This window comes from Oncorhynchus clarkii, chromosome 18 (genome assembly GCF_045791955.1).
Source record: "Oncorhynchus clarkii lewisi isolate Uvic-CL-2024 chromosome 18, UVic_Ocla_1.0, whole genome shotgun sequence".
NCBI classification, from domain to species: domain Eukaryota; kingdom Metazoa; phylum Chordata; class Actinopteri; order Salmoniformes; family Salmonidae; genus Oncorhynchus; species Oncorhynchus clarkii.
In genome coordinates, this window is record NC_092164.1 from 24,127,575 (window position 1) to 24,155,563 (window position 27,989).

A 27,989-nucleotide genomic window follows, 5' to 3' on the forward strand; every position below is an offset into this window, starting at 1 on the left:
CCTGAAGACTGCAGTCGACAACAGAGCATTTGAGGCTAACAGTCACTTCTAGTTAGTTAACCATCAGATCCACTAAAGACATGGGGATATGGGAATACTGCAGTTTCTTTATCGCTGATGGAGTAAATCTGCATGGTGCTGTATTCAATAAAGCACAATTTCCTCATTAATGAGTAGGTTACTAGCAGATGACTGTGTAGAACATGAGCCTAATAAAACAGTCATGGATGGTACTGCAGATGCACAATAAAACTACAGTCTGGGTCATGTATGAGAAATAGGGCAGCTGGGCTTGAGGAACGGATACAGACAAAACAGACAGAATATACAACAGACAGACATTAAAACGTCCCCGGTTCTAGAAAAACATCTACAAACCACCCAAGGATATGTGTTCACGAAAATGAATAGACAAGACATCACTCATGTAGAGTGGAGAGCAACAGATCATTATTTGCAGTTTAGTTGAAAAACATATCACACACTATGCTCTCCCACTGACATTGGCCATCACAGTAACAACAGCCTGCTACCCAGAGTACCAGTGGAAGCACTGCTCATTTAAAGCCCCTATACTGGACGGAAGACTAGAGCAATCACTCACAAGGCTGTCAGAGTAACCCTAACCTCACACCGAGAACCTCTGTTACAAGAGACTAGTGTAACCCTACTGACATGTACAGAGCAAAAATTCCATGTATCGTTTTGAAATAGGCAGTGGGGAACTGAACAGCTTTGCTTCTTGTTACAAGGTCATGCCCAGTATTTGAAATTAAAACAGGATGGATAGGTGGTGCTGAATGGTAGTGCAATTGCCTGCACTGTAATGATTAAAACATTAGCCTGTAACCGGGGGGTAATAGCGGACTGATATTTGCACTATAAACTGCATTAATGCTTCCTTGAACGCCATAGAGGCTGACATGATTCATAATGGAGTAACCTAGACCTACTCCCTCCATCAACAGATCATAATGATAGAGGCTATTTATCAGACGCTTTTATCCAGAGACAGAGTCATGCGTGCATACATTTTACATACGGGTGGGTCTCGGGAACCAAACCCACTTTCCTGGCATTGCAAGTGCCATGCTCTACCAACTGAGCTCCAGAGGACCACAGGATCAATCTACTGTAGGTCCACTGGCTATCAGTCTTCAACCTGTGTTGATATGAAGGACAGAATGTCCCTGTTACATGCAGAGTACTAAGGATGTATCGGCTACACAACTCTGATTAGGACTCACCCAGCACTATTGTCTATAGATATTCATCCAATCATATCATGCATTACTAATGGATGCTAATGGCCTGTGCCAGCAATAAACATACCTTCTATTAATTGGCTATTTCTTCTTCTCTCAAACGTAATCAGATTGGTGCCTGAATGGGCAATGAACCTCTAGGCCCACCCCCCCCCCCCCCCCATCTCTGATCTCTTTCTTCGTTCCCTCTTAATCTTCTCCGTAGCCTCTGGCTGTATCCCAAATGGCATCCCATTCACTATAATGCACTATTCTTCTTGACCTGGGCCCAAAGTAGCGCAATGGTGAATAGAGGGCCATTTGGGATGTAACCTCTGTGGCTCTAACAGTCTGAAGTGTCCATCTACGTCCATGTTTATCATCAGTTCTAGGCTGAAGATGTTTCCTTTCTATTTCTGGACCTGCGTAGCATACCGCCGTTGCTACTTATGACGGGTTGGTTTCCATGGATATGCTGCTGTTCTGAGCCTCAGGCCTTGGGATTACAGATCGCAGTTTGAATATAATGAATTCAGAACATGACTTCCAATCTGATCTAAATTCATATTCATCAATATCACAACGACGTGACACATACATAGTGTTATACAAAATGAAAGGCAAGTTTTAATGTACCGTACTGAATTTTTAATATCGCCTAAAAGAAATGTGGAAGAGATACTGTACAAAAATTGAAAGGAGTCATTTTGATGACAGATCTAATCTCAACATTTACAACATCAGTTTATTTTTCCTCATTCACAAAAGTAACTATTCATTTTCAACTTCTCCAGAACTGGGGGCATGATCTAATTAGGTGTCGTAAACATCGCCGTTACTCAGACAACCTGTAAGTCCTCTGATGTTTTACTGGTATAGTGCACAATGACCAAAACCACTTCAATCAAAAGATCTCATTGATTTTGGCAGGTTTGGTAGATTGGGCACAGGGAACAGGGATGCAGGCATCAGGGTTGCCCTTAAATAAAAAAGGCAGGGGTTTTCTTGTGTCATGGCCGTGTTCGAAAGCATCAATTTTATGACTGATCTACCAATTATAATAAGTAGTTATTTAGGGTGCAAGGTTATTTCTAGATCAGTCAGCTAGTCTGCAGTTGCAGACTGCAACGTAGTCGATCTCAAACACGATCCCTGTCTCTGGGTGGGGATGCTCAACTGCAGATCCAAATGGCGTCTCCAGTCGAACAGGTTAGCTAGGCCCCTGCTCCTCTTCCTGCTTCAGTCTCTTCCTCAGATGTTCACCAATAGCTGCCAGAGGGTTAGTCTTGCTGTGTGCCAGGTTCTTCACAGCTTCACTAAACCGGCTGGTCTCACTCTCCCTGAGATCAAAACAAAACACGTAGGTTGTAAGGTAATAAAAAAATAAAAAAAAGAGTAATAATAACGGTAAAAGTAAATAGCAGATGGGCAGTTTATTATCTTGGTTGCTCTGATAATCAGCAGGATAACATTTTCATTTTAGCTTCATGTCATTTTCTCATGGAGAATAATAAGTTAGACATGTGATCATCAGTGGTGGTTTGGCCATGGTCGGGTACAGGTCAATGTGAGGTCTTACAGGAGTTTGCGTTTTTGTGCTGGCTTCATCAGGCTGAAGTCTGTTGGTTCTGGCTTCTTCTTCACTGGCCTGAGAGGGAAAGACAAAATGATAAAGATGGTCAAAAGGTGACTGATTTCATATGGAATGATTATGGTTAAAACAAGATACAGGTCAAAAATAAATGGCAGCACAATGTGCTGTCCATGTGCGATCGTTCCAGGCAGTGCCATAGTTGGGACTTTCCTGTATGTGTTTAGTTATTTAGGATTGGGGCCAGACAGACGAGTACTTCATTTATTAACAACAGACAGAGATGGAGGCCAGCCAACTGAGCTGATCCCCCAATTATCCATTCTGGCCTTGTCCAACAATTAACCATGCCAAGTTGTGATGTACAGAAAAACCTTGTTTTCTATGGCAAAATGGATGTTGAGTTTACCAAACACATCAGCAAAGACATAACAAGAGCATGACTGGACAAAACATATGCTCTTGCGAGTTGTGACAAGTTTGACAGACAAGAGTGAAATGGGTAGACACGGATTTGCTTGCGAATTAAAACTAGTTCAATCTCAAGAAATGTGTTTTTCACCAGAGGGGTCATGGGAACTGCAGCTAGCTTGGAGGCAGTGGGGAAGCCAAAGGTCAAAGGTGAAAACAGCCTTGTGGAGTTACAGTAAACACAGTCTAGTCTAAAAGGTCCATCAAGGACAGCTACAAGAGTTCAACTAGGGAATGAATCAAATATTATCATAAATATCAACTCTGCCCATAATAACACAGACGGAACACAACTGAAAACTTGATATATTTGGCAACTGAAGAGAGAATGTGTTGGCTGAATAGCTAGTTAGTCAATAATGCCTGAAGGCTTTGGTTTATAGCGGGGATGAGCAACTGGCGGCCCATGGGCCGTACCACTTTACTTTTGTAGGCCTGCGGACCAATTTAAACAAAAACAACTCAGTGGGGGTCTCAACTTATTGTTGAGAGTTAGAATAATAGAATACACAGGGTGCAATTTCAAAATTTGGTTGTGCATCAGCAGTCACTCAATTAGCCCATGTCAACCCAAAAAAAATGTATTGGTAAATTAGTCTAGCAGCCAGCTATCTAAACTTGTAGCAAGCATGGTCGAATTACCGACCGGGTTGGGACCCATTCATCATCAGTTATGATATTAAAAACGGCAAACATTTGCACCCAACCTATGGCAAAATGTGTAGAATTGCAGGAAATTCGCTGTAAAATTGCATAATCTTTGTTACGTTTTTTTTCCTGGGAAGGAGAGGAGGACCAAAATGCAGCGTGGTTATGATTGAACATCTTTAATAAAGATGATAACGTGAACAATATACATATACAAAACAAGAAAACGTGGAAAAACCAAAACAGTCCTAACTGGTGCAAAACACAGAGACAGGAAAGAATCACCCACAAAATACCCAAAGAATATGGCTGCCTAAATATGGTTCCCAATCAGAGACAATGATAAACATCTGCCTCTGATTGAGAACCACTCTAGGCAACCATAGACCTAGAATACTATACTGAACACAACCCCATCAATCTACAAAAACCCCTAGACAAGACATACACATTATCACCCATGTCACACCCTGGCCTAACCACAATAATAAAGAAAACACAGAATACTAAGGCCAGGGCGTGACAATCTTATCTCCCGCCCCATATCAAAATGTGTAGAATTGCAGGAAGTTAACTTAAAACGGGAAAAATTTTCTTCGCCGTCACGAGGGAGGCCACACGATTTTTATGCTCACAAGGCTTGTGTGAGGTAAATAATTAAAATATTGATCTATATTGCATGCTTAAAAAAATTGGTAAATTAGATTATTTTATACTAATACAATTGCACAGAGAAATAGATTTAGTTTAACAAGTAATACCCCCAGGACCAGTGGAAGAAAGCATCCCTATGACATCAAAAATCCACCTCCATATTATACGGTTGGTATGGGGCTCTTTTCTGCTCATACAGTCTCATTTCAAACCTCGGCTAACCGCCGTTTAGCAAACTCTGGGCGTCTACATTTTCTGGATGACATGAAAATATAGATCTTGGGCCACGCACACCTGTGGTAGGTTTGACTTCGAAATGAGAATGCATGTGCAGAAAAGAACCCCATACCTACTGTAAAATATGGTGGTGGATCTTTGATATTATGGGGCTATTTCGGTTCCACTGGTCCTGGGGCCTTTGTTAAGGTCAAAGGCATCATGCCCTTTACCCAGTACCAGGACATTTTTAGCCAAAAACCTGGTTGCCTCTGCCAGGAGACTGACACTTAGATCTTCCAGCAAGACAATAACACCAAGCACACATCAAAATCCACAAATAAATTATTAATTGACCACAAAATCAACATTTTGCAAAGGCCATCTCAGTCTCCAGACTTGACACCCATTGAAATCTTGTGGTTTGAATTGAAGAGGGCCGTCCATAAGCGCAAACAAAATATATCAAAGATCTGGAAGGATTCTGTGTGGAGGAATGGTCTAAGAGCCATCCCAATGTGTTCTCCAACTCATAAAGCATTTCATAAAAAGGGTCAGTGCCGTTATCCTCGCAATGTGGGGTATTGAAAGGTATTGAAAAAAGGAGTGTCAATCATTTTGACCCCTACCTTCTTGAGAAAAAAATGATTTCTTGTCATTTCTTTTTATTTGCCCCCTGTTTCTCCTCATTTCAAGTACGATCTTGTCTCATCGCTGCAACTCCCCTACGGACTCGGGAGAGGCGAAGGTCGAGTCATGCGTCCTCCGAAACATTACTTGCCAAACCGCACTTCTTAACACAAGCCCTCTTAACCCGGAAAACTAGCTGCACCAACGTGTTGGAGGAAACGCCGTTCAACTGACGACCAATGATCAGCCTGCAAGCGCCCGGCCCGCCAAAAAGATTCGCTAGAGCACGATGAGTAAAGTAATGTAAAGCCCCCCCCAGCCAAGTACAGTAAACCCCCCAGCCAAACTGTCCCCAACCTGGACGACGCTGGGCCAATTGTGCGCCGGACGCCCCTGTGACACAGCTTGGGATCGAACCCGGGCCTGTAGTGACGCCTCAAGCAATGCGGCGCAGTGCCTTAGACCGCTGCGCCACACCTTACTTGTTAAACAAAATCTCTTTGATTATTTTTTTTACACAGTCATTTTTGCTCATCTTTATCAAGGGTGTCAACAACTTCAGACCCCAGTGTACATACACATCTTTTTCCTAACAAACATTCTATCTACCACATACACGGCAAGAGGGTCCAAGTTGTCATGGGTAGGCCAGCATGTATCGGCGCCATCTGCACTCTGAACCACACAACCCCCATCTTCTTCTAGGAGGTGTCTGTCAGTGTCAAGAAGAACAACCTTCCTCTGGGGGTGAAAGTTCAGGTACAGGTCCCCTTTAATTCCATTTTTTTTTTTTTACATAAAGACGTTTTAGGATTTTGATAAAAAGGTGGAATTGAAGGAATATTAATCTGACATCAAGTCAAACAAATCATCAGAATGGAAAAAGCACAAATGTTCCATTCCATTAACATGATCTGCCTGGTACTGTTTTTATCCACTCTGGAGAATTCCACAATTCTAACTTCAGTCAGGGAGGATTTCCAGTGTCACACAGCCGGTGGTCATAAGTCTGTCTTGTTCACACTTCACACACACTTATAGTCATTGCTGACATCTCTGGCCTTGGCTTATGTTAGGATCCCTGTTTTCACACTTTAAATACATCCATATGTCAGCGTGAGAGACGAGTATTAAGCCTCACATGATTTCCTTGTATGAATATACAACAGGCATATCAAAAACGGGTACAAAAGCAATACTCTACATCCAGCTCCTGGTCTTCATCAAAAGACTGCCTTTCATCAAAAAATAACCTTTCTCCGAGACTTGTTCTTGACCTTCTCTATAGTGCCTGCTACTTCGGACTCCTGAAAGAAGGAACTTGTGAGCTAACCTCGCCACTGCCTAGCAACCATGTCTCCGTGGACTCTGACGGAAGGCTTTGTAAGAACCAAAAAGTTAATTACATGTATTGGAACAGTCTAAAGGGCCCTTTTATACGACCTATAAGGTGCATTGCTTTTTTGAGTCTGATAGGGCTACCTCCTAACTGTAACAATGTGTGCTCAGCTGAGCTCGCCATCTTGGTTTACTTTATCTTTAAGCTGAAGAGAGAGAGAGAGAGAGAGAGAGATAGAGATAGAGATAGAGATAGAGAGAGAGAGAGAGAGAGAGAGAGAGAGAGAGAGAGAGAGAGAGAGAGAGAGAGAGAGAGAGAGAGAGAGAGAGAGAGAGAGAGAGAGAGAGAGAGAGAGAGAGAGAGAGAGAGAAAGCTTCAGTAGCGCATTAAAAAACAAAAGCAAGGCATTAAGTCATACAGACATTTATGAGTGAGTGAAAAACTGCCCATCACAATAAACAAGCTCCACTGAGGCTTTCCCGAGCTGAATTTGACTGCAATAAATAACCCTGGAAGCATCCAGAAACCAAAGAGGAGTGTTATAATGCACAATTGAAATGTCCTCAGAACAATACCAGACTTCATTTACTTGCAGGATTGCCGTTGGAGGCGATTTCTTCCCCTCTTATTTAGTGCATTTTACGGCATAATCTAACCCATTGGTGTATTCATTAGTCGAATTCCATTGCAAAATGCTTGGTGTGTTTACCGTTTACGCTAGGAACCAAATGGAATGAAACAGGGAGGGACCTACCTGCATTTGTCTAATAGAAAGGTTTTGTTGCAAAACGTTTTCCGTTTCGAGTAAACGGTTTCTGTTGCAAAATGTTTTGACCAAATGTTTTGCAATGGAATCCAACTAATGAATACACCCCAATTCTCTTCCTTCTTCCTGTTTTGAATGGAAGTCAATTGCTTCCTTAATATGTGCAACCCTGCCACAGAAGCTAAATCTGTCCTCTACACCTCAAAACGACTTACTAACGTCTGAATAACTCTGTGCTGAAGGCCATACTGTAGAGGTAGGGTAGTATTGTGTGCTGTGACACTCTGTCATAATGTACTGTGTGGAAAATCATGGCTCATTAACCCCAGTGACAGCGCCTGAGACCAACCACTGGGACATTATGAGCTCACGTATTCCTCTTACAAAAATGCTAAGAAAGACCTAAAACAGAGGATTGAAATTCACTTGGATAAACTCAACTTGACAAAGGCAGAGGAAGGGTTGGACAGTGTGAGGAGACGACAGAGTGCCAAAAACGTAAACTATGACGGTAAAGAAAATGATGACCCATTTCATGGATGAAACAAGGCCTGCTAGACAAACCAACAGCTGTAAGAAGAGTCAGTGGGTGTGAGGAGAAAGAGGATGGTGTGAAATCATAGTATTGTTGGGGTGTTCCACAGGGATGTGTACTTACACCCTATTCTTTCTGGAGGCCTTTCTGGAGGTCCTGGTGGTGGCGGGGATGAGCTGGCAGAGTTCTGGCAGGGCGTCTGCCAGCGGCCTCATGTCACCCACAACGGGCATGGCCGCCCTCTTAGCCTGGGCCACTTGCTGCTCCTTGGCCAGCTTGATGGAGCTGATCTCTAAATATCACACAAAAAAATGCATATAAATCAAATCAAACGAATTGTCACGTGCGGAATACAACAAGTGTAGACCTTACCGTGAAATGCTTATTTACAAGCCCTTAATCAATAGTGCAGTTCAAGAAGAGTTAACAAAATATTTACCAAATAAACAAAAGTAAAAAACATAATAGAAAGTTACACAATAACGAGGCTATAAACAGGGGGTACCAACTCAGTGTGTGGGGATACAGGTTAGTTGAGGTCATTTGTACATGTCGGTAGGGGTGACTATGCATAGATAATAAACAGCGAGTAGCAGCAGTGTACAAAACAAATGGAGGGGTGGGGTCAATGTAATAGTCAGGTGGCCATTTGATTAATTGTTCAGCAGTTTTATGGCTTGAGGGTAGAAGCTATTACGAAGCATTTTGGTCCTAGACTTGGCACTCCGGTACCACTTGCTGTGCAGTAGCAGAGAAAAGAGTCTATGACTTGGGTGACTGGAGACTGACAATTTTATGGGCTTTCCTCTGACACCACCAATTAACCGTCTTAGGTCAGTTAGGATCACCACCACAATAATAGTAGAGAGAATGATTAGTTTCAGCTATTATTTCTTTCATCACATTCCCAGTGGGTAAGAATGTCGATATAGCACTCGTTTTACATGGATATAGAAACTTTTGTACCGGTTTCCTCCAGCATCTTCACATGGTCCTTTGCTGTTGTTCTGGGATATATTAACACTTTTCGCACCAAAGTACATTCATCTCTAGGAGACAGAACACGTCTCCTTCCTGAGCGGTATGACGGCTGCGTGGTCCCATGGTGTTTATACTTGAGTACTATTGTTTGTACAGATGAACGTGGTACCTTCAGGTGGTTGGAAATTGCTCCCAAGGATGAACCAGACTTGTGGAGGTATACAAAAAAAGTAGGCCTTGAAATACATCCACATGTACACCTCCAATTGACTCAAATGATGTAATTTAGCCTATCAGAAGCTTCTAAAGACATGACATCATTTTCTGGAATTTTCCAAGCGGTTTAAAGGCACAGTCAACTTCTGACCCATTTGAATTGTGAAACAGTGATTTATAAGTGAAATAATCTGTCTGTAAACAATTACTTGTGTCATGCACAAAGTAGATGTTCAGATCAACTTGCCAAAACTATACTTAGTTAACAAAACATTTGTGGAGTGGTTGAAAAATGAGTTTTAATGACTCCACCCTTAGTGTATGTAAACTTCCGACTTCAACTGTAGGTCCTGGATGGCAGGAAGCTTGGCCCCAGTGATGTACTGGGCCGTACGCACTACCCTCTGTAGCCCCTTATGGTCAGATGCCGAGCAGTTGCCATACCAGGCGGTGATGCAACAGGTCAGGATGCTCTCGATGGTGCAGCTGTAGAACTTTTTGAGGAACTGGGGACACATGCCAAATCTTTTCAGTCTCCTGAGGAGAAAAATGTTTTGTCGTACCCTCTTCACGACTGTCTTGGTGTGTTTGGACCATGATAGTTTGTTGGTGATGTTGACACCAAGGAACTTGAAACTCTCGACACGCTCCACTACAGCACCGTTGATGTTAATGGGGGCCTGTTCAGCCCACCTTTTCCTGAAGTCCACGATCAGCTCCTTTGTCTTGCTCACATTGACAGAGAGGTTGATGTCCTGGCACCCCAGTTCTCTAACCTCCTCCCTATAGGCTGTCTTATCGCTGTCGGTGATCAGGCCTACCACTGTTGTGTCGTCTGCAAACTCAATAATGGTGTTGGAGTCGTGTTTGGCCACGCAGTTGTGGGTGAACAGGGAGTACAGGAGTGGAGTAAGTACACATCCCTGAGGGGCCCCAATGTTGAGGATCAGCGTGGCCTACGTGTTGTTACCTACCCTTACCACCATGGGGCGGCCTGTCAGAAGTCCAGGATCCAGTTGCAGAGGGAGGTGTTAAGTCCCAGGGTTCTTAGCTTAGTGGGCACTATGGTGTTGAATGCTGAGCTGTAGCCAATGAACAGCATTCTCCCATAGGTGTTCCTTTTGTCCAGGTGGGAAAAGGCAGTGTGGAGTGTGATTAAGATTGCGTCACCTGTGGATCTGTTGGGGCGGTATGCGAATTGGAGTGGGTCTAGGGTATCCGGTAGGATGCTGTTGATGTGAGCCTTTCAAAGCACTTCATGGCTACCGATGTGAGTGCTACGGGGCGGTAATCATTTAGGCAGGTTATCTTCGCTTCCTTGGAGACAAGGACTACGGTGGTCTTCTGAAACATGCTGAAACATGTAGGTATTACAAACTCAGTCAGGGAGAGTTTGAAAATATCAGTGAAGACACTTGCTAGTTGGTCTGCGCATGCTTTGAGTAAAAGTCCTGGTAATCCATCTGGCCCCGCAGCTTTGTGATTGCAGACCTGTTTAAAGGTTTTGCTCACATCGGCTACCGAAAGCGTTATCACACAGTCATCCAGAACAGCTGGTGCTCCAGTGCATGCTTCAGCGTTGCTTGCCTCGAAGCAAGCATAAAAGGCATTTTGCTCGCCTGGTAAGCTCGTGTCACTGGGCAGCTCGCGCCATGGTTACCCTTTGTAGTCCGTAATAGTTTTCAAGCCCTGCCACATCTGACGAGCGTCAGAGCAGGTGTAGTAGGATTCCATTTTAATCCTGTATTGACGCTTTGCTTGTCTGATGGTTCAGGGAGGTTACTATGTTTCCATCATGGCACAAGCAGCAGAGACTTAATGTATGTCAACGATGTGCCTCCGCAACAATAAGTAGCCTTACCAAGATTACCTAAAACTCTTTGTAGAATGGCATTGATACACTACATGAGCAAAATATTTGGACACCAACACGAACATCTCATTCCAAAATCTTTGGGCATTAATATGGAGTTGGCCCCCCTTTGCTGCTATAAACAGCCTCTACTCTTCTGGGAAGGCTTTCCACTAGGTGTTGGAACATTGCTGCAGGGACTTGCTTCCATTTATCACAAGGGCATTAGTGAGGTCGGGCACTGAGGTTGGACAATTAGGCCTGGCTCGTAGTCGGAGGTAGCGTTCTCTGCCAAACCTAGATTTGTCCACTACAGAGAACGCTTTTCTACTGCTCCAGAGTCCAATGGCGGAGAGCGTTACACCACTCCAGCCAACGCTTGGCATTGCGCATGGTGATCTTAGGCTTGTGTGCGGCTGCTCAGATGGAAACCCACTTCACGAAGGTCCTGACGAACAGTTATTGAGCGGACGTTGATCCAGAGGCAGTTTGGAACGTGCAACAGCACTCGGCGGTCCCGTTCTGTGAGCTTGTGTGGCCCACCATGTCACGGCTGAGCCATTGTTGCTCCCAGACGTTGCCACTTTACAATAACAGCATTCACAGTTGACCGGGGCAGTTCTAGCAGGGCAGAAATTTGATGAACTGACTTGTTGGAAAGGTGGCATCCTATGACGGTGCCACGTTGAAAGTCACTGAGCTCTTCAGTAAAGCCATTCTACTGCCAATGTTTGTCTATGGAGATTGCATGGCGGTGTGCTCAATTTTATACACCTGTCAGCAACAGGTGTGGCTGAAATAGTCGAATCCACTAATTTGAAGGGGTGTCCACATACACTATATACAAAAGTATGAGGAGAATCTCACTTGAGATTTAAAAAATATGGTTAAAAGCAATGGTGGTTTGGGCCTCTTGGCTTTCATCATAGAGTGGTGTTGATCCCATTTCAGCCATGAGTTATGATGACTATGAGCCATATGGTTTCTTATGTGCAGACTTGCCCATGTAATTGACTGTGAGTATCAACTGGAGTATCATCAGCAAAACACTAAACCCTACATCACCACAGACTTGAATAAATACTGTGATCAGAGCCAGGGAGGAATATTCAAACCAGATGTCATCGGTACAGACATACAGTTCGTGAACAGTTGAAAATTGAGGGTCATTAAACTTTATGGCTTTAAGTATAAATTCTGACTCTAGTGGATACGATCAGATCATAAACAGGATGTGTTGAAGGTATTAAAATGTCTACTGAAAGGTCCTCCCGGGTGGCACAGTGGTCTAAGGCACTGCATTGCAGTGCTAGCTGTGCCACCAGAGACTCTGGGTTCGCTTCCAGGCTCTGTCGCAGCCGGCCGCGACCGGGAGGTCCACGGGGCGACGCACAATTGGCCTAGCGTCCGGGTTAGGGAGGGTTTGGCCGGTAGAGATATCCTTGTCTCATCGCGCACTAGCGGGCCTGTGGGGGGCCGGGCGCAGTGCACGCTGACCAGGTTGCTAGGGGCACGGTGTTTCCTCCGACACATTGGTGCGGCTGGCTTCCTTGGTTGGATGCGCGCTGTGTTAAGAAGCAGTGCGGCTTGGTTGGGGTTGGGTTGTGTTTCGTAGGACTCTCGACCTTCGTCTCTCCCGAGCCCGTACAGGAGTTGTAGCGATGAGACAAGATAGTAACTACTAAAAACAATTGGATACTGCGAAATTGGGGCAAAAAAAGGGGGTAAAATTTAAATAAATATATGTCTGCTGAAAAATTATTCACTGTTCATGTCATTTAGGCTATTTCCAGATTGTGCAGAACTGTAGAATAGATACTCGTGCAATGTGGCTTTGATTGAATTGCCACATCTGTCTCTTATTTAGGCTAAAGGAAGGAACACATTGGGCATTAAATCACCTCTGGAATATACAGTCTGAATAATAACCCTTATCCGTCAACACATATTTTGCACATCTTCATCAGTAGAGTTCCAGAGGACGCCATGCTGCAGATACAGACAGCCCTGCCTCTTCCTGGAATACAGTTGGTCTACGACAGAAAAGCAATTATCCGATTTTTTTTCTTTCTTCCTCCTTGTTAATTTCCGAAAACTGCAGAGGTCTGAGGCTCACAGCCTGTCTCTAATTTCAGACGGAGTCAAAAGGACCATTAGAGCCTAATGATATGCACAGAGGAGACATCTTGTGTTACACAGAGAATTGATTGGATCAGCAGATTGGGTTACTAAGTGATCACAATTCTAGAAGAGTAGGTGGTGGTGTTAAAAGCCCAATCTGGGATCTGGGAATCTGTTCAATGGTCATTTCAGAGGGCTGCTGGTTTTGCTGGATAACAAATGCCAGACTGTAGCTTTAAAAGGGGTTGTAATTACATAGACACAGCTAGCTCTGTCCCGGGCTGGACTGGCACAGCGCAGAAACCTCAGCTTCTCAGTAGAGATCAGTGGGGATGGGGCTCCTCATTGCACCAACCTAATGCTGTTATGTCCCGAAGGCATCTATGTCTTGCCTTTCAAACATTTTTGAACACAAAAGGCATAATCCTACATTTGATCAATTCAAACGCTTTTGGGAGAGAGCACCAATGTCGGGATTAGGGAGTGTCGAAAGGTAAAAACATGAAGGTTGAAATTGTTAAAAGACTTCAGCTACCCAATTTATAGACTGTTCTCTCTGCTAGCGCATGGCAAGCGGAACCGATGCACCAAGTCTGGAAGCAACAGGACCCTGAACAGCTTCTACCCCCCAAGCTATAAGACTGCTAAATAGTTAGTTAAATAATTAACCAATAGCTACCCTGAATATCTGCATTGACCCTTTTTGCACAAACTCTTCTGACTCATCACATGCGCTGCTGTTACTGTTTATTATCTATCCTGTTACCTCGTCACTTTATCCCTACCTATTTGTACATATCAACCTTGTACCCTTGCACATTGACTCTGTACTGTTACCCTGTGTATATAGCCAAGTTATTGTTACTCATTGTGTATTTATTACTTGAGTTATTATTTTTATTTCAATTTCTTACGCTCTTTCTAAGTAGGCATTTCACTGTTCGTCTACACCGGGTGTTTACGAAGCACGTGACAAATAAAAATAGATTTCCCCCGCCTGCGAGTCCTATCACTTAATGAAGCTCACTCCACCAGTCCCCAAACAGTTCCAGAGATCAGGGGGTCATGTACTGGCTCCCCAATCTCTCCTATTGACCTCTGTGACTAGGCCACTGATCGGTTGCTAGGGTCTGGTGGTTGCTATGGAACCGGACTCAGTCCCCTGGCCTGCTCAGAGCCTCCTCAGTCACTCTCCAAGTGGACATGTGTGATGGTGTATCTGCTTAGCCATTCATTATCATATGTTTATTATGTACAGTATATTCATTCATTATCATATGTTTATTATGTACAGTATATTCATTCATTATCATATGTTTATTATGTACAGTATATTCATTCATTATCATGTTTATTATGTACAGTATATTCATTCATTATCATATGTTTATTATGTACAGTATATTCATTCATTATCATATGTTTATTATGTACAGTATATTCATTCATTATCATATGTTTATTATGTACAGTAAATTCATTCATCATCTCTCTTTGTACAGAACCAAATTAGACACGTGTTCCTGCAAATAAAGTTCCCGATTATGTGTAACTCTCTGCGAGGGTGCCTTATTCCTGCTGACAATTAGGAGGGTCTCCCTCATAGAAACAGTACGAGTCAGATCTATGTTAAGTTGTGGTAATACTCACTGTTTAGCCACCTGTCTCGCCTCTCCTTCATCTTCTCTTTCTTCGTCTGCTGCTTCTTCTCCTCCGGGACTGGGAACAGACAGACAAGAGAGTGAGTGGATGTGCATCCACAATGTTGCACTGGTACTTCACACATTCAGTAGAGAAAACATGCATTGCGGCTTCTCCTCGTGGGTATGTGAAGAGGTCATCATCAACAATAGAAAATAACATTCAAAGCAATTCAATTCATCGACGTTCAAAGCAATTCATCGACATTCAAAGCAATTCAATTCATCGACATTCAAAGCAATTCAATTCATTAACGATAAAGGAAGAGTGACGACTTTTTATAATGCTTTGGAAATTGAAATGTGCCAGATCTTTATCCACAAGATAATTGGAACCAGTCAAATGTTTCCGATTGCCAAATAAATAATTCACAGTTGAATAGAATTATAATAATAGATTTGAGTTTGGGGTGTAAAAAAAAACATATGGAAATTTCCCAGCGAGAGCTTGACTTGACAGGAAAAATAAAAGCCTGTAACATGTTATCTTGAAAACAAACCATGGATAAAAACATTACGCTCAAAAGGGAGAAAGTAATCACAGTAGTGTTGTGAGCGCCTCAGAAGAAGATATGGCTAAGATCAGGACACGTGGCTTGTCTTTCCTGGTTCAAAGGCATGGAGAAAGGGGAGAGACACAGAGGGAGGGGGTTGAGAACAGAAAACACTACCCACTATATCTAGTTCTCCCTCTTTAGAAAAACATCCTGTCCTGGGATGGAATGTTTTCAGCGATTGGGACAACCACGTTGAGGCCCCCTGTGCATAGGGTAGCCCCAGTGGTGTGTGTGTGTGTGTGTGTGTGTTTGTGATGTGTGTGTGTGTGTGAGCATTTGTTCCCATCTCTGCCCTTCCTGACAAAGAAAGAGTTGTCACTGACAATGGGCGATAAGAGCAGAGGTTATCACACAGACAGTTGCTTCCTGTAGGACAATGACAATAACAGATGCTGGACAGTATGCGTATTATCACACTCTACCATATCACTGGAGTGTCTAGTGGAAAATGTATACATTTTAGAGAGAGAAAATAAGATGGAGTTGGTAATGAAAAGCAAATCACTCATTTAAATCTACAGTACAACGGTTGAATTGCTTTGAACACAAAACACTACCTTGATATCTGAAAGGGCAGGTGACAGTATTTTGCGTTGCGTTTTTTAAATGTAAATTATTTTTTTAATCCCCCACTGTGATTTTACTCTCTGTTGACGAAAGAGAGAGAAACAGGATCGATGCGCTGCTCCATGACTTTGGGAAAATTAAGTGTCAGTGTTGCAGCCTGGCCCTATATATAGCGAGCAGAGCCTACTGACGGAATTGGCTTTGTAATTAGCAATGCAGCAGTCCTTGACTGGCATGTCTGAGAGGAGGATAAAGTCGAACTGAATGGGACCCAAACGCTACAGCATCTCTAGTAGGGACTTTTCTTACTCTCATGTTCCTTATGTCAACACACAGTGCCACAACGGATTTTCTCTGAATAGGCTACATTGTAAACTGGGACAACATTTTCTGAGGATCCTACAGCACTTTGTGGTTGCCTATTCAGTGATAATATATTATTCCTGTCAAACTAAACAAGGGGATGTGTTTAGTTTGATAGATGTTGTTTTACTCTGTAAATGACAATAACCATGATGATGGATCAATAACTAGGCCAATTCATCCAGGCTCTTTAAGATAAAACACATTACATCATCATTAGATGTAGTATCTACAGTTGAAGTCGGAAGTTTACATACACCTTAGCCAAATACATTTAAACTCAGTTTCGCAATTCCTAGTAAAGATTCCCTGTCTTAGGTCAGTTAGGATCACCACCTTATTTTAAGAATGCGTCATGTCAGAATAATAGTAGAGAGAATGATTTATTTCAGAATGTATTTATTTCATCACATTCCCAGTGAGTCAGAAGTTTACATACACTCAATTAGTATTTGGTAGCATTTCCTGTAAATTGTTTAACTTGGGTCAAATGTTTCGGGTTGCCTTCTACAAGCTTCCCACAATAAGTTGGGTGAGTTTTGGCCCATTCCTCCTGACAGAGCTGGTGTAACTGAGTTCGGCCCACACACTTTCTACAGGATTGAGGTCAGGGCTTTGTGATGGCCACTCCAATACCTTGACGTTGTTGTCCTTAAGCCAATTTGCCACAACTGTGGAAGAATGCTTGGGGTCAAGAATGCTTGGGGTCATTGTCCCATTTGCGACCAAGCTTGAACTTCCTGACTGATGTCTTGAGATGTTGCTTCGATATATCCACATCATTTTTCTCCTCATGATGCCATCTATTTTGTGACATGCACCAGTCGCTCCTGCAGCATAGCACCCCCACAACATGATGCTGCCACCCCTGTGCTTCACGGTTGGGATGGTGTTCTTCGTCGTGTAAACTTCCCCCTTTTTCCTCCAAACATAACGATGGTCATTATGGCCAAACAGTTCTATATTTGTTTCATCAGGCCAGAGGACATTTATCCAAAAAGTATGATCTTTGTCCCCATGTGCAGTTGCAAACTGTAGTCTGGCTTTTTTACGGCGGTTTTGGAGCAGTGGCTTCTTCCTTGCTGAGCGGCCATTCAGGTTATGTTGATATAGGACTTGTTTTACTGGAGATATACAGTGCCTTGCGAAAGTATTCGGCCCCCTTGAACTTTGCGACCTTTTGCCACATTTCAGGCTTCAAACATAAAAATATAAAACTGTATTTTTTTGTGAAGAATCAACAACAAGTGGGACACAATCATGAAGTGGAACGACATTTATTGGATATTTCAAACTTTTTTAACAAATCAAAAATTGAAAAATTGGGCGTGCAAAATTATTCAGCCCCCTTAAGTTAATACTTTGTAGCGCCACCTTTTGCTGCGATTACAGCTGTAAGTCGCTTGGGGTATGTCTCTATCAGTTTTGCACATTGAGAGACTGAATGACGGCTGCGTGGTCTCATGGTGTTTATACTTGCGTACTATTGTTTGTACAAATTAACGTGGTACCTTCAGCCGTTTGGAAATTGCTCCCAAGGATGAACCAAACTTGGAGGTCTACAATTTTTTTCCTGAGGTCTTGACTGATTTATTTTGATTTTCCCATGATGTCAAGCAAAGAGGCACTGCGTTTGAAAGTAGGCCTTGAAATACATCCACAGGTACACTTCCAATTGACTCAAATGATGTCAATTAGACTATCAGAAGCTTCTAAAGCCATGACATAATTTTCTGGAATTTTCCAAGCTGTTTAAAGGCACAGTCAACTTAGTGTATGTAAACTTCTGGCCCACTGGAATTGTGATACAGTGAATTATAAGTGAAATAATCTGTCTGAAAACAATTGTTGGAAAAATTACTTGTCATGCACAAAGTAGATGTCCTAACCAACTTGCCAAAACTATACTATGTTAACAAGAAATTTGTGGAGTGGTTGAAAAATTAGTTTTAATGACTCCACCCTTAGTGTATGTAAACTTCCGACTTCAACTGTATCATTAGTGTTCAATTAGAAACTTCCAATCATTGAATGGCAACTTGAGATTACAGCATTGTGCAGTGCAGAGACAGAGAGCCTAGAGATGTTGTTTAATGGGGCACCACTCCCTTCACCTCCCCGATCAATAGCATCTCATTTAAAGACCCAGATGAGCTTGGGTTAGATGAGCAGGCAGCAGGATAGAACAAGGATGTTGGATAAAGCCTATATGGAGGCCGACAGACAGGTGGTACGAGGCATTGAAAATGGGGTGCATCAGCAAAGTATTCTGTTAAAGCTAGAATCGTTCAATCAAAAAATAACAAAGCTGCACCCGCCTCTGTTTTGGTAAAACACTGAGGGATGGGCCTGGAGAAATGTAACCACTCTCAAACGCATAGACAGAGCTAGGGATGCAAGGGCTGACCATTCACTATCATTTTTCTTAGTTTGTTTTAACCATGTTTTGAGGCAATCCAGTGTTTGTTCATGTTTACATTCTTTACAAACATTGGAGTAAACAAGCTTATATTTTGGGTTCTGATGGGGTACGATAGTTGAACTAAGCTCATAAGTTATATTCTTCAATGGGTACAGCATTCATTATATTAAGTCCAAAAATGGATGTAGCAACTGAGGATTCTGGCTTTAAAAAGGTACTTCCAGTTGAAATGTAAGCTTTGAAAACACAGTCCTCGCGTTGCATTTCTGAAAACAGACATTTGGTACAACAGACAGACATTAGAAACACACGGGAATGTGCGTGTGTGCTGGAATTGGCCTTGGGGTCCTAATCACTGTACTGGGTTGAGTGTAGCTACTACGTTACTGGCCATGACCCCACTCTCAGAGAGTGTCTCAGCGTGAGTTGATCCCACCTAGTTATTACTAATCATCTGTACTGTTCCTGTCCATCTCTGAATCTAGCTGCCTTGTAGAATGTATTTGACTAGGTACCGTAACGTGTTAAAAACGGATATGGCTTATCAAGAAAAGTGAAGGAGGAAAGAAGTAGTTATAATACAATACAGTGTCCACACTGTAAAGGATTTTTTTGGGGGGGAATGACTCTCCTCTAATAATAGCAAGAAGGAAAAAACTAAAAGGAGAGGAGTGGGCAGCGTGGTTGGCAGGGAGAGCTGGCAGGGATGTCCGGGTTGTGTGGTGGTAGCTAATATCATTCTGCGGCAATGAAACTGTCAGTGTGGGACAGCGGGAGTCAGTCACACGTGAGGGAATTCATAGTGTATCTTTCCCCTGCCACCTCCTCGCCTATCCACTGCTATTACAAACATCCTACAGCTTCTCTCTTTATGCAAACAAACATTATGGTATGGACTAGGGTTGGGGTCAATTTCATTTCAATTCCAATCAATTTAGAAGGTAAAGCAAAATCAGATTACACATTTTTTTCATTGAAACGCACTGGAATGTTTTTGGAAGGTGTCAGAGTACTTCCTGAATTGAAATGGACCCCAACACTGGTATAGACTGTCCAATAATACCTTTCACAATAGTATTTAAAAATGTAAATTATGCCCAGGGGAATGATTCACTTTGACGAATAATCTACATCGAGGTAATGTCCTCCATATCCGAGTCATGCTTTAGCTAACATGGTTAAAAGTGCTCATGGTGGGTGAGTGCGTTGCTGCATAGGCCTGCGCTCTACTTTGTCCCTTATTGATCTCCTGCTGTCCCAGCCACAAGGTTAAAAGGTTAAACAACAGTCTGCCAACAAATAGAATTACAGCCATTTCAATGACCGCGGTTGATGAGCAATGTGGATAAAACCATTGGGCCTGGCAAGCAGCAGTTATGTAAGGTATTGATCGGTAGAGTGACAATTGTACTCTGCTCTCATTGCTTCTTTACCCGGGAAGTAAATACTTGACGGATCCCGACCAAAGCTCATCCTTAGGATAACAGCAGCAACTGGTTCACAAAGAGACAAGAGTTGTGTACTACAAATCTAGATAGTGAACTAACTTTGGACCACTTATGAGTTCAACTCGTGATAGCCTAGCTGGAGACATGAAAGTGGGTCACCTTTTAGCCAGGTAAATGTCTATGGCAGCGAATCCAAATCCAATTTTAGTTGTCACATACACATGGTTAGCAGATGTTAATGCGAGTGTAGCGAAATGCTTGTGCTTCTAGTTCCGACAATGCAGTAATAACCAACGAGTAATCTAACCTAACAATTTCTCCACAAGTGTACCTATGATGAAAATGACAGGCCTCTCTCGTCTTTTTAAGTGGGAGAACTTGCACAATTGGTGGCTGACTAAATACTTTTTTGCCCCACTGTACCTTATACACACAAGTGTAAAGGGATGAAGAATATGTACATAAAAATACATGAATGAGTGATGGTACAGAACGGCATAGGCAAGATGCAGTTGATGGTATCGAGTACAGTATATACATATGAGATGAGTCATTCTTTCATTATTAAAGTGGCCGGAGTTGAGTCAGTATGTTGGCAGCAGCCACTCAATGTTCGTGGTGGCTGTTTAACAGTGATGGCCTTGAGATAGAAGCTGTTTTTCAGTCTCTCGGTCCCTGCTTTGATGCACCTGTTCTAACCTAGCCTTCTGGATGATAGCGGGGTGAACAGGCAGTGGCTCAGGTGGTTGTTGTCTTGATGATCTTTATGGCCTTCCTGTGACGTCGGGTGATGTAGGTGTCCTAGAGGGCAGGTAGTTTGCCCCCGGTGATGCGTTGTGCAGACCTCATTACCCTCTCGAGAGCCTTATGGTTGTGGGCGGAGCAGTTGCCGTACCAGGCGGTGATGCAGCCTGACAGAATGCTCTCGATTGTGCATCTGTAAAAGTGTATGAGTCTTTTTGGTGACAAGCCGTATTTCTTCAGCCTCCTTCAGAACTAACCTGCTGTGGGGCAGGCTAACTCCACTTACCCTGAATTAAGTGTTTGAGCTGTGAGTTGAGGACCAATGAAATTAGATTCCCTCTTGCAAAGAATGCATCATCATCATCATCCCTTCAATCCGTGGATGTCGATTAAGGCAGCCCCCCGCACCTCTCTGATTCAAAGGGGTGGGTTAAATACGGAAGACACACTTCAGTTGTAAGACTGGGGCGGTAGGTAGGCTAGAGGTTAGAGCGATGGACTAGTAACCGAAAGGTTGCAAGATCGAATCCCTGAGCTGACAAGGTAAAAATCTGTTGTTCTGCCCCTGAACAATTCAGTCATTGAAAATAAGAATTTGTTCTTAACTGACTTGCCTAGTTAAATAAAATAAAAAATAATAAAATACTGATTAAATATTTTATTAATCTAATGTGTGTTCATTTTTTACATTTTATTTTCAAATACATGACACATTCAGGATGAATTAGAAACTTCACGCATAGTAAAACCTTCGTATGACTTTATAAAAATTGTGAGGTTAAAAATCGATACGAGTGGGGGGAAAGGGGACTCGTGCATTCATAAGTACACCAAAGCACTTCTAAAAGGCCATTTCACACAAAAGCTCTTATTGCTCCTGTAAATCGCTCTGGATTAGGGTTAAGTGCCTTGCTCAAGGGCACACCGGCATATTTTTCACCTAGTCGGCTCGGGAATCCGAACCAGCAACATTTTGGTTACTGTGCCAACGCTCTTAACCGCTAGGCTACCTGCCGCCCTATATTCCACACCTTGATCATATGTAGTACTTACTATATAATTTTGTAGTATACTATACACTGTAGTATCCGTCAAATCTGTAATGCTTACTATAGAATTGTGTAGTACACTATAGAATACTATAGTAACTATTACAGTATTATCCACACAAAAAAACACTAGTAAATACGACAGTAAAACACTACACTAACTACAGTAATACTAAAACAGGATTTAATTTGCATATACCCCACCTATTCCCCTCCCCCAATTTGTGGCACCCATGATTGAGAAACCTACATGCCAAGTATGTTGTGTTCCCTACAGGTTATAGAAGAGCAGAAGCTCTGAACTATCCATTCAGACTCCAGTCCTACCTACTTATAGGTTCTGAAAAATGTGCTTGTTTAGTATTTGTCTCGTAGGTTTCGTCAGTGAGAAAGAAGTGGTGGCTCTTTCAAAGATAAAACAAAAACACAATAGTAAATAATACAGTATTCACTGTAGTGTTTAGGGGACCGAAGACAAAAACAAAACAACAAAAAAACACTACAGCGAATACTATAATATATAAATGTAGTAACACTACAGTATTTATACTATAGTATTTTTTCATGTGGGTAACTCTACGTAGCAAAATAGCTGTTTTCATAAATCGATACTTGCGAGTCAAAGTATCGATACAATTATCATCCAAAATAATATACACATGCGACATGTAACTGTATAGATTTTTTCCCCCCATCACTACTACTTTGGAAGACAAAGTGTGACACTGATTCCAACTAACCTCATATATTGTATATATGCCATTTAGCAGATGCTTTTATCCCATGACTTACAGTCATGTTTGCATATATTTTCCATATGGGCGGCCCCCAGCGGGAATGGAACCAACGATAATTGGCGGTCCAAGCACCACGCTCTACCAACTGAGCCACACCGAACATCTACTGATGTTACTGACTCGCTTCTCACTGACAGGATGACCTCACCAATTCCCAGCCACCCACACTGCTGTTGCTGCTGCCATGGCGATAGACGGGCCAGGACAAGACCCCGCCACCACATCACAAATCAGGGTCATTCTTAACCCCTGGGGTGTATCACGGCAAATAATAAATCCTTGCAGAAAATGTGTCATCTCTAACCCTATATCGGAAACGGCTTCAATATCACAGTGTTTATCTCAAGCCAAAACATGGTGGCATAAAATTAACTATCAAACCAAGCGAAAGTATTTTCATCGCTCTCTTTTCATTTTTACGTGCATCTTCAGCCCAGGCTCAGATACAGCTCTTCCAGCAGCAACACACACACCACCTTTCATCACAGGGCAGTTAGTTCCTTCCTGCCAGGTCCAATCTTTAATCTGCCACCGCGGTGTCAACAACATGGGTTGTCCTGCTGTAGCAGCAGAGGTACAGGGGCCAGATAGGCATCTCTACTCCTGCTGCATCCCCGTCCCTGACAGCCCTGGCCCTGGACTGCTGATGGGTGAAACCCAACCCGACCTGGGGCTGTTTGTGGTGGGGAGAGAGCCTTACTTACCACCTCCCTGGTCTTCCCTGTACCCCCAGAGAGGATCGGGTTCTCCGCACACAGTGAAATAGATAGCACCGATTAGATCGCAAGAAAGGCATTTCACTGTACTAGTGCACGTGACAAAAACGTGAAACTTGATTAGGCTTTATTATGAGTGGTTGGGAAAGTTCCATATTTCCTTTCCTGCTTGGGTTTGCCCCCGCTTAGCCTCTCCGCTTTCCCCTTTTCTCCGGGATAATTGACAGGCAGCTCTCTGGTAGGCGGAGGAGAGGAGGTGTAGTGCCTTTCGGGAGCTGACAAAAAGATGAAGAGGTGGTTTCACAGGGTCCCAGCTCAGATACGGATATCCCCTATTAAAAAAATGCAGAGAGGGCTCTTTGTCAAAACAGAGGTGGTCACTGAATGATCGATTGCCTTAGACATCACTTTGAACATCACGCAGTGGAATGGCAGCAAGGAGTTCTGCTCTTTGAAACAGAGTTTTCTGGTCAAGACTAATGTAGCACAGAACATGTGGAAGTGAACAGGGCTCTGCAGCGTGACCGTTTTTCTCGCATAATGAGCTTAAATATTTTGCTGTGCGACCTGGAATTTTAATTTAGGCGCACCAGTGTGACTAGAAAATAAAAATATCCCAGACAATTGTTGCAATGATTACTTCACTGTACCGCAGCTTTGGAGGATACACTGAGTGCTTGCACCACTACTACAAAGAAAAGAGCTTGTTGCTTTAAATATTTTTAATTGAGCTCCTAAATTGTTTAACTTAGGTGCACACGGGCTCCTTGTAAAAAAAATACATTTAAAAAAAAGTCAGTGTAGAGCCCTGGTGAAGACTATGAACTAAGGCAATTGAATAGGCCTAATAAAAAAATCAACTGCAGAGACTGATATTCAGTCAGCGGGATGGGGAATTCTTTATTTTTATTTAACTAGGCAAAAGGCAAGCACAAACATGCACACACAAAGTGTGCATTTGCTGCCAATGAACATACCAAGCACCAACAGTAAGTGTGCATAATAATACTAATTAAATCAATCGAATTAAAAGTGGCAGATAAGAGTTTATATCTGCTCGGATAAAAGCCCCCAGGGGGGCCTTATACTACAAGAGGCAATGGATGAAAAGACATGACACACTCACAGCATTTGCTTGCTTCTTTCTGCTCTGGCTGAGAGAACAGAGTATTTTATAATTAACAGCATAGTAGAGTGGCTAGCTGTATAGACGCCTGAACAGAAACCAGAGGGCTTTAATCCCTGTGGGCAGAGACAAGACAGCGCCATGGACGGGGTGCTCGCGAAGACGAACCAAAAAAAAATGTAATATTAATGTAGTAGAATCAGTGAAAGTGAATTTGGGATAATTCAGGTGAAATACCCCAATTAACACGACAAATTGACAGCATTTAGCTGAAATGATAAGCTGTAGGCTAAAATAATTGCTCTCTATTGTTAATGTGTAGAAGGAGGCAGTGCTTTAATCACAGCAGCTTTCACAGCTAGAAGAGCCTACAGTTCTCAATGTCTGTCTGCTTAGATGAGATGGTAAAAATCCAATTCATACCATTTCCATGGACAGGATTTAAAAACAGCCTTCTTATTAAACCCTTACTTATATCGCTTTAATTTTATTTTCCCACTAACGTACTGTCAAATTAGATTTTGCTCTCCAGAACCTACCAACCATTTCACAAAGAGGTCAATATAATTGTCTACAGACACTGTTTTGGGAAAACAAGAGCACACTGACAAGCATTTCACCATGGCAACAGATGGAATACTGCATCTCATTGCCCTGTCCTTTTTTTATTTCATAAATTTGTCAGCAGCCAGGAAAGCACTTGCTTTAATTAGTTAGCCTAATCAATAGACACAGCTAAATATACCCGTCGTTAATAGATCACACACATCCAACGTATTAAACACGCTTTTAGCTTCAATGCAAGAAAAGGCTGAAGAGTGAGTACTCATTAGCAGTGTGTGTGCGTCTGCAAGCGAGGACGAGAGAAAGAAGAGGAAAGAAACAGCAGGATGCAGAAACTGAAGCTATTTAAATACTTGCTCACTAGCTACAGGGAACAGCCAGGCACCATCTGCAGAGGTTGAGTGAGCGAGCCAGGGACCGGGCACCCCTGAACACCTCTCCCACCATGCACTACAGACAAAAGCCTAAACAAGCAAGAGACAACAAGACATTGGAACAACCTTGATGAGAAATCCAAACCGTAAAAGTGACACTCAATACATCTCTCCAACAGTCTTTCTGACAAAGAGTCAGGACAGACTACTACACACCGTGTATCGACATCATCACTGTTACACTGTAATTCACAAGGGACAGGACCACCTGATGCTTTCCCATGGGGCCGCAGCGAGGTACCCTACCAAGAGAACTACACCCTGCAGCATCAGCCTCCTCTGTGCGTCAGCGGTGCCACGACTCATCTAGTCAGGGAGAAACACTGATTCAGGGGAGCTTGGCGGCTGAACTGAACCTTGATTTCATGCATGAACTATTTATGCTGCAGAGAGGCTATAAATAGAACCGGTTCTCTGTTGTCGAATAAGGAAGATGGGCTTCTTGCTGCAGCTCTGCCACTGCAGCTGGAGTAGCCACTCTGACTGACTAACATTGGGCTTAAACTTACTCGAAAGAGCCTAGGATTCAAGAGGGGAGAGGTTGGCAGGTGCATGTAGCATGGAAACATCAACGGAAAAATATACACTGTTAAAAACATGCCAGATTGAATAAGATTGAATAAACGAAATAGGGTTCTAATAAGCCTCCATATAAGCAATCATTTGGATGGTTAGTTTCTTATCTATAGGTTACCATCATACTTACTTTTCTTCATTACACCTTTTATACCAATGGTAAGCAATATACTGCATAGACTTGAGCTGTTGCCATCCTCACATCACAAGTCACTTTCTGTCGAGTGATCCCTTTGTATTTTCTGCCCTCTTGTGGTAGGAGAGAATTACATAATGTGTACAGAAAAATACTATGTGCCTGGTTGATTTTGCTGGAAATAAACAATGTCTCCGGGGCGTTTTGGGGAGCTAAAACGTCACGAAAATGAAATGCATGTACTTGAAGGTAGAATATGATTCGTTATTGAGACACACAGACAAGTACTCTCGTGCAGATTTCCACGGATTAACGAGCTAAATATTTGGTTGACAATAAAAGTGTATTTACCTTTCTGTGCAGGTGTACCAGTGTCATTGGATGGTTCTTCACACTTCAGAGTTTGCACGAGGGCTTCAGGGCTGATTTGTGTGCCAGCAAAGATTCCACTTGGAAAGGAACTCAGTGGTTTCTGTTCGAAGAGAACATCCACATTGACACCCAACATAAATATAATGCAAAAAAATACACGCTTCATACTAATTTCTCTATAGCCAGCTAGATGTATACATTGTGATCCTAACTAGCTGACAACTAACGTTAGCTAGCAAGTGAAATAGCTGACTGTTAGCTAGCTAACGTTAACTGTTCTAACAGCTTTAGCTATAACGTTAGCTAAACCATCTAAAAGAGACGGGAGTTGGCAAGGGAACGTTAAATTATGTGTTGATAAAATACCTTCGCGTTTTCATCCTTCTTTATGTGCAGCTGTGCATTGTTTGTCTTGTTTACATCGAAGATGAATGAACCACTTGTGATCACAGGAATAGGTGCCTTTTCTAAATCTGTGGATCTTGCGCCACCGGACGGGGGACTGTCAAGTTTAACCGCAGCCTGATGAAGCTTTTCACGGACCCGCTTTATCTTTCCAACCATACTGCCTTTTAGTTACTGAGTTAAATAATGATACAATCTGTCTCCGAAACCACACTCATGCTCGAGCTAGCTAACAACGTGGAAAATCTTTTGACAACAACAAAATGTGCGTCCCTCTGATATGTGACCGGGGGAAACAATTTTGTGCAAACTATAGTTCCGCCTTATCCTCACAAAGTCCCGCAGTGACTGATGGAGTGACCCCCCAAAAATAGGCCTACAAGAAAACAAAATGGGTGAAGTAAATCAAGACCGTATATCTAAATTATTAAGATAAAATGTCATATGTACTTTATCTTTGTATATAGATCCATGATCTAATCTCACCAGCCTCTGAACTCCTTAGATAAATGAAAATCATCTTTATTTGCAAATGGATATGGCAAATAACATGGCAAATAACTAACATGCATACATAGCTAAATACATATACACATAATACAGGTCTATGAAGTCTGAACTGGACAATAGTACAAAAAAAGATTTAATAGATATGCTATAACACAATACAATTGGCTATATATCAAGGCTCTCCAACCCTTTTCCTGGAGAGCTACCGTCCTGTAGGTTTTCACTCCAACCCTAATCTA

The 27,989-nt window shown here is 42.6% G+C and overlaps 1 protein-coding gene across 1 annotated transcript; it reads right to left on the reverse strand.

Annotated features, from left to right (window-relative positions):
• Positions 1–430: 430 nt before the first annotated feature.
• LOC139372538 (ribosome biogenesis protein SLX9 homolog) lies at positions 431–27,504 on the reverse strand. Its single transcript, XM_071112274.1, has 6 exons — positions 27,202–27,504; positions 26,815–26,935; positions 14,915–14,983; positions 8,218–8,386; positions 2,824–2,892; positions 431–2,584 (listed from the first exon to the last, which is right to left on the reverse strand). The coding sequence occupies exons 1-6, from the start codon at positions 27,397–27,399 to the stop codon at positions 2,455–2,457; spliced, it is 756 nt and encodes a 251-aa protein (XP_070968375.1). The 5' UTR covers positions 27,400–27,504; the 3' UTR covers positions 431–2,454.
• Positions 27,505–27,989: the final 485 nt, after the last annotated feature.